At 46.5% G+C, this 8,036-nt stretch overlaps 1 protein-coding gene across 1 annotated transcript in view; it reads left to right on the top strand.

Moving 5' to 3' along the window:
• Nucleotides 1–1,390: 1,390 nt before the first annotated feature.
• The window catches only part of LOC115075832 (tumor necrosis factor receptor superfamily member 16-like), a 51,634-nt gene continuing 44,988 nt past the window's right edge, over nt 1,391–8,036 (top strand). The window contains exon 1 of the mRNA XM_029576661.1: nt 1,391–1,529. Coding sequence (XP_029432521.1) covers nt 1,419–1,529 — 111 coding nt within the window. The 5' untranslated portion in view covers nt 1,391–1,418. The remainder of the gene's footprint in view (nt 1,530–8,036) is intronic.

Below are 8,036 nucleotides of genomic sequence, written 5' to 3'. Positions count from 1 at the left end.
GGATCTGTAATACTGACGACAAATGGTAGAGTCAAGACTATAAATACCACACTGTATTGGGATGTAAAGTTAAATAAAAATATAGAACTTGATGGCAAATAAAGACAAAATGGCTTATCCATTCTGCTCCTTCACATCTCCTAAATAGTTGAAAATGCTCCCTCTCGAAACTGGATTACACGGATATAAATTTACTTCCTAGGAATAAAACAAAGCTTGGGTAGAAAAGTATAAACAGATCAAAATAAATAATGAAGGGAAGGGGGGAGGGCAGGACTTAACAGGTATGAATGAGAAGCAACAAATAATGAGATCACAGTAGGGAGGGAAAGATGGAAAAGATAAGCAGGATAGTACTAGAGCCTATGCAATGGAACAGGACCAACAAGGGAAGGGTTAAAAGAATGGCAGGAGGTTGCTAGGGCAGTCACAGAAAAAAAACATAGAGAAAAGAAAGGGGAAGGTGGAGCAGGGTTTGGCTGAAAAATGAGAGTAAGACTGGGTGAAGAAAGGAAAAAAGTAGAGGAGTAGGGGGAAGAGGATAAAAAATAAGAAAGTAAGACACTAACAACAACAGAACAAATAGAAGTCCTGATTTACTAATTTTTTTTCCCAAATATAAAGAGCAGGTAAAAAAAAAAAAAAAGCCTTAATAAATCAGGCCTATAATATGCAAGTAAACGGTGGTAAATGCATGGAACAACCTCTCAGTGGAAGTAGTAGAGGCAAAATCAATAACAGAATTTGAAAAAGCATCAGATAAACCCAGAGGATCCCTAGCTGCGAATCAGTGAAGGAAGAGCATGAGATGAACTGGGGGTCTAGGGGTATTACATTAGGAATGGCAAATGGGCAGCCCTTATCTGCCACCGTGCTCTGTGTTTCTATGTTCTGGTAAAGAGGAACGTGTGGCACACGGCTGCCTGTCTCTGGGCCAAAGCTCGAACTGCGATTGCAAGTTTTCCTGGCGAAACTCGATGTTCAACACTAGCGACCTGCAACTATTTTTGCGGCTTCCCAGCGCACTGTGCTGGGGAGGTGGGCTCTTGCATAGTTTTACCTGTATTAATTTGAAAGTGCCACCAGCTGAAGGTGGTCTGGTAAGTATTCAATACAGAAATCTTGTTAGGAACGTTGTACATTAAACAAACAAACAATAAAAAAAATCAAAACCGGTGATTTCCCTTTTTGGCTCTGCAGCTTAGCAATGACAAAGTTGCAGGTTGTGTTTGTTTTGCTACCTTAGGTCCACTGGATTATCAGTTTGATCTGCTCGATGAAATGTGACTCCCCCTAGCCCTGCCCAGTCTTTACCAAAAGGTGGCTGCGCTGATGTTTGACAAGTGCTGTTCCAAGTGTTTGCTTTTCGCAGGTTATTGTCTTAGCCCTGGCCAGGGCACAATCCAACAGAGTGACTCATGCTCGAGCCAGCCCCGGCACACGCGCACACACAGAGCCAGAGCCTCGGCGGCAGGGAAAGTCTCCTCTTCCTTGACAGAAGGGACTCCAGATCTCCAAGGCGGATAGCGGTGAGTAAGGGGGGGCTCCCCAGCACAAGGGTGTGCGACCTCGGCCGGCTCCCCAGTTACCGTGCGAGGAGAGGAAGTTTCTGCGGCCGCTGGCGCACGTGGGGGGGAGGAGCAGATCCCACCCCAGCAACTTTCCCTTTCACCGTAGAATTGGCAGCGCGAATTACTCGACCGGAGAGCAGCAAGGCCGAGCTTCGATTCCTTTCATGAACAAGGGAGACTGACACAAAGCATTGCCCCCCAAACCGACCACCTCCCCCCCTGCATGTTTCTCTAGGCAGGCGCTTCGGAAGTGCTTTCAGCTTCGCGGAGGCTGCCACTATCCCCGCGGAACGCTTCTGGGAGCGCGAGGCTTCCTCGCCCGCTCGTGACGCCGCTAAGGGGCGGGCCACTAGCTTGGCGCTGCATCTCTGCGCTTCACACTTTTCATATTCCTAGCAAAGCATTTCAGGAAGGCAAGGCTTGCAGCCTACCACTACTAAGAAGGATTTTTTTTTTTTTAACATTTCAAGATCGCCTTGTCATATACTATTTCATTATAACATAGTTTGTAGATTTGTGCCTTCGTTCCACTTACGCACGTACTATGTTTAAAACAGGAATGTCCAAAATTACTTATGTTAAATGTCATTGGGAAAGTGATTTACAGAGAGGCACCTCGGGGGAAGTTGTGCACCATATGAGCTCCTGCTCCTCTGCTGATTTCCTTTTCTTCTTCCTGACCTAAGGAAAAGGAAAGGGAGCTCTGTGAGCTTAGCTGTGGTCCCTGTGCCTTCTCCGGTGACAGGTCTGATAGAGTCTTTTGTTGTGCGCCTTCCAGCAGTTATCAGGGAGAGAGGTTCCTGGACTGGAAATGATGCCCTCATCTTTCTTAGACCTGAGCGCTTCGCTCCTCTGTGCTGGGCCTACCACAGGTTTTTACTCTGGTTTTAGCGTGTGATTTTCAGTGCTAACTTTGCTCAGGTATGTAATACTTAGCACTGAAAAAAACCCATGCTAAGAAATCTGTGCTACACTTAAAGGTGAATTTTTAAAGCCTGACACACACACACTTTAATTAGGGGATATGCGATTTTAAAAGCCACCCCGATACGTGTGTAAATGCCACAGCACACATCTCGGAAGTTTTCAAAAAAAAGGGGCAGGGCCTGGTCTGGGCGGGGAATGAAGCCGAGATGTGCGCAAAAATACGTGCTCTGGCACAGGCCGATGGCCCCTGCTGCGTAGCTTTACCTCTGCTATGGGTGCCATGTAAGTTATAAAATATAAAAGTTTGTCGACCCACATCCCTGGGCGTGGGCCGACAAACACATGCTGGTTTGAAAGTTACTATCTCTGTAGATATACATGAAAATTGCAGGTAAAAGAAGGTATTAGCTTTTACAGGGCAATGTAAAGAGCCACATTAGTGGGGGCATATCAAAGAGATTGATTTTTACCGCAGAAAATTTAATGGCTGGGTCAGGGCAGGAATAAAAGTTAAAGCACACTTCTGGTGGCCATTGTAGTGCCGTATGTAGGTGCTTCTTGGAGCTTTTTTTTTTTGGCAAACATGGATTACATCCTTTTTTTTTTTTTTTTTTTTTTTAATGCCTTGGTACATTTTGCTCCCTAATCAAGTTGCTGGCCTTTCTTGAAGAAAACTGGCCAGGGCAACCACATAACAGCTTGTTAGCAGCTCCCTCCACCACTTACCCCATGAACACACGCATAGACACACACACATACCCTTTCAAGGGATGATCTCAGAACTCTCCATTTTTCCTCCCTCAAGCATGAGCCCAGGTTCAATCCCAGCACTTTCCCCTAGCCCAAACCCCAGCAGTCTTCCCATTTTTCCTCTTCCAACCTCTGAGGTTGCTGCCTCTGGCAAATTCAACCACCACCACTATTTCCTTCATCTTCCTCTGGCCAATGAGGGCTGATTCAACCACCACCACCACCATTTCCATCTTCTTCATGTACACCTTGCCCAGGTCAGCTTCCTCCATCACTTTTGCCTTCTTCTGGCCCATGCGAGCCTACTGCATGCTCCTCGCTCCAGCCTGACATGCCACCATCTATTACCTGACCTCTGGAACACTGGCTATTCAGTCAGGTCTCTCTATAGCAGAGAGAGAGAGACTCTTCCCCCTAGTACCTGACTCCCAGAACTTAATTGTACCCTCATCTTCACCCACCACTGGACCAACTCTACTTAACTGGCTCTTTCTTTTCAATGTATGCAAAATGTGGCTAATGTATCCACATTATGCATTGCCCATTGTATTTAATTTTATACTTTTTACATTTTTTGCTGCCCATTTAAAGGTGGTGAGGAGGAGAAGAAGAGTGCAGAGGTCAGGGAAGGGGAAGAATACTGGAATCAGGCCTGGAGGAAGAGGGAAAGAGAGAGTATGTGTGTGAGAGAGTATGAATTAGTGGAAGGCAGTTGCGAGGGGGTGGAAGGGAGAAAGTTGCTATGCATCCCTACCCCCCACCCTACCAATCAACAGCTATCTCAGAATGGCCACAACTCAAAAGTTACCAGGTATGCCAATCCCATCTACAGTGTCAACCTAGAGCTTGAAGCATGCCTGTGGTGTTCCAGATAGGGCCATGTCTCTCCCTTCCCCTCTCCTTCTCTCCTCTGGCTTGGTGGTAGCAAAGGAAAGAAGTCAGTACTGGATCTGTGAGCAGACACATGCTCACAGCCCTTGCAGTGGCCCCCACCTCACAAAGGTTTCCTTAGTACTAGGAAGTCCTTGTGTAGAAGGAGAGAGCTCTCGGAGCTGGCACCTATTCACAGATCCAGTATTAACTTCTTTGCATTGCTACCATGAATCGTGACACAGAAACATGATGGCCCATCTAGTCTGACCAAACTAATTTAGCTTTACAGTTCCTGTACCTCTTTCAGAGATCCCCTATATTTATCCCATGCTTTAAGTCAGATAATGTTTTGTCTCCACCACCTCCAGTGGGAGGCTGTTCTATACATTCACTATCTTCTCTGTAAAGAAATAGTTGTAAAGATTAATCCTGAGTCAATCCCCTTTCACTCTCATTTCATGACCACTCATTCTACAGCCTTCTTTCCTTTAAAAGAGGCTCACTTCCTGTGCATGGAGGCATTTAAATGTCTTTATCATTTCTCCCCATCTCACTTTTCCTCTAGGGCAGAGGTTCCCAAACATGTCCTGGGGACCCCCCAGTCAGTCGGGTTGTCAGGATATCCATAATAAATATGCATAAGATAAAATTTGGATGCGATCGAGGCAGTACATGCAAATTTTATCTCATGCATATTCATTATGGATATCCTAAAAATGCAACTGGGTGGGGTTCTTCCAGGACAGGTTTGGGAACCACTTGAGGGTATACACTTTTGGATATTTAAGTCTGTCCCCATATGCTTTAGAATGCAGACCACTGACAAGGGCGGATTGCAGGAAAATATAAGCCCGGGGGATTTTTTTTCAAAGTTGGCCATGGGGTATCGGTCATCCTCATGCAGTTTCTCTGCAGCACACATGTGTCAACAGCTCCTAAAAGCACGTCAAGTCAACCCTGGAAGCCGGCAGAATTGAGCCAAAATATCTCCAAAATAAACTTCATCTTTCCTAAATAACTAAAATGTTGAGGACATTCTAGACCAGGGGTGAGCAGAGTTGCAGCCCCCGTTTCATCCATGCAAATTGTTGGGCCCCCTACATAGGAGCAGGGTATCTCTTATAGAGATATATCCTGGATTCCTGGTCTGGATCTTGAACCAATTGCACGTAATGACACCGTCACTCAGTGTCAGAGACACCCATGCTCAGTCAGAATCAGATTTTTAGATTGCAGAAACTTTATTGGCATATACACACTGATACCCACAAAGGCATATACTCTCTCTCAGTCACAAAGACACACCTACAGACCTAATCTGTGCCCAGCCATGAGTTAGGAAAATGGACACTTGGACACTCAATTAACATTTTACCAACCTGACCGCAATATTTTCTGCTTTTCTGTTAACATTTGGAGCTCCTCAAGAATGAACACCTGCTCTAAAACGTGCATCCAAGCGAGTGTAAAACCGTGCGCTCAGCCGAGCGCACTATATTGCATCGGTCTGAAAGTGTGTATGGGTGTGAGTCTCTCAGTCTCTCTGACACAGACACACAAACGCTCTCTGAGGTGCCACTGCTGCTGCTTATATACTCCCACAATGATTGCCCCCAGTCCAGCACTGCTGCATCATGGTGTAAAGTTCTTGCTTGCTGCCAGCCCTTCCCCATTCTGCAGAATCCCCTTCTCTTTCCCAATCCCATTCTCTAGGAGACTCGCTGGCTCCACAGCCAGCTGCTTCTCTCAGAGCTCAGTACAGTCACCTCAGACAGAAGCATCCCCAGCACTGCTTATGCAATTCTTTCCTATGCCTGTAGCTTGCCTCCACTTCTCCGCAACCCTCCCACCACTCTAGTGGATTCCCATTGACTGCATGCTACACAGTCTGCTGCTTTTATGGTTCCCCAGGCTCTGCTCTGCCTACCTACTTCAGGGGAGGCAGGGACCAGAAGTGACCCATACTATTCCCTGGACTTATAAAAAGAAAAAAAAAAAGCCCTGGCTGAGATTGGGGAGAGCCACTAACCCAAACTAGCACTGCTCCAGCTGGTATTCTTGTAGAGCTAGGCTGGTGCAAGAGTATTAGGTGTCATGGGTGAACCTAACAGCCTTGCATACATACTCCTGCTCCCACCCTTCCCACAAATAATTAAAAAATATGCATTTATTGGAACAGATTTGACATGAAAAAGAACTTTCAGTATTCCAAGGTAAAAATATCATTTACAACTGTTATGTCTTGTAAGAGTGTGAACCCTGGGCTGAGGTGAGAGATGCCTCCCCCCACAGGGAGGAGCCCTATGAGCCTCACCGTCGGTAGGCACGGTCTCAGTGATGACAGACACAGCTGAGGAATAGAGTCTTTATTAAGAATCAAAAATTCATTTGATTGTAAAGCTTGTTGCTGAATTATTGTTCATTGTAAACCGAGGTGATGTTTTTAACGTGCCGTGGTATATAAAAAAATCCATAAATAAATAAAAAGAAGAGAAGAGAAAGGCACAACTCACGGAGTGGGAAATGCAGTATAAATAAAGTCCAGAGCAGAGGGGTATACCCCAAGGTGATACCTCAGATGTGAAGATCCGGTAGTGACCCGCGGAGCGGGGTACGCCTGGAAGTCTTGCAGTAGTGTAGAAAAACCTCAGATGTGTAGATCCGGTAGTGGCCCATGGAGCAGGGTACGCCGGAGAGGTGTCTCAGTAATGGTAATGAGCTGGTAGTCAGAGGTGCAGGAACCCCGGTGAGGTTCCTGTAGCGGTGGTGCGGTGATGACCTGCAGGGCAGGATATACCGGAGTGGTTCCTTCTGATTGATGCGGTAGTGGCCCGAGGCACGGGGTGCACCGAAGAGGATCCCACAACGAGGCTTGAAATAGTTGAAGTCCGTAGAAATAGGTACCCACAGGAGGTAGTTCCAGGAGAGGTCCCGGGGAGCGGGACAGATAGAAGTCCAAGGGAGAAAGGCCCTCTGAGAAGCGGATAGCCAGAGACGGAGCAGGGCCCCTGAGGAGTGGGTACCCAGAGTGTCTCACGCCAAGCTTAGGATCTGGAATCGGAAGTCCAAGGATGGAGCGGAATTCAGCAATGAGGGAACTCCTTCCTAACTCGTCAAAGTGAAGGGCCAGCCAGCTTAAGTACAAGAGGTGGATGGTGTTATTCGGAGGGGACGCCCCCGAGGTTCCCGCCATGACGTGTACAAAGGTGGCCCGTGCGCATGCGCGCCTAGGTGATTCCTGCAAGATGGCGGTCGGCAGCGCCCACGCCGTCCCGGGAACGCCAGGCTAGTCAGCGGTGGTTGGCGGAGGCCGCATTCGGCCAAGAGATGACAAGGCAGCAAAGAAAGAGGTGAGCATTAGTGGTCGCAGCCGTCTGCAACCGACGGGTGTAAGAACAATGTTTATATTATTTACATGCACTGCTATGGTACCAACCAGAACATTTTGCAAAAAAGACACCTGCAGCAGTATGGTATTAGGACTATTGTAAAGCATGTTGGCCTTCAGAAAGATTTAAGTAAACTGAATTACAATATAGTAAATCTCCCATAAGAAAACAGCACTAACTAGCAGCACTCAAACAGCAGTAACCCTACTTATGAAAAGGCAACATTACACCAGGCCCTAAAATACCAATACTCCTGATATTAGGAAAACAGAACAAGCCAAGTTGTTATAGATCCCTACACAGAAACTACATGCTAGCAGAATACCTCCCCTGAATCACACATGCAGAACACAGACTCTCCCCAAATACAGAATAAAGAGACAATAAATTATAACTAGAAACATGTAGACAAAAACTGAATTTGAAACCATAACACAGACTCCATATGCAGTGCAACAATGGAAAAACAGAAACATCACCATTCCTCATTAAACATCAAACAGTTGGGCCAATACGGTAGGGAGAG

The sequence above is a fragment of the Rhinatrema bivittatum genome, chromosome 1 (assembly GCF_901001135.1).
Source record: "Rhinatrema bivittatum chromosome 1, aRhiBiv1.1, whole genome shotgun sequence".
NCBI lineage: Eukaryota > Metazoa > Chordata > Amphibia > Gymnophiona > Rhinatrematidae > Rhinatrema > Rhinatrema bivittatum.
Note: the sequence above shows the minus strand (reverse complement) of the source record. Positions and strands in the feature narration are given on the sequence as shown.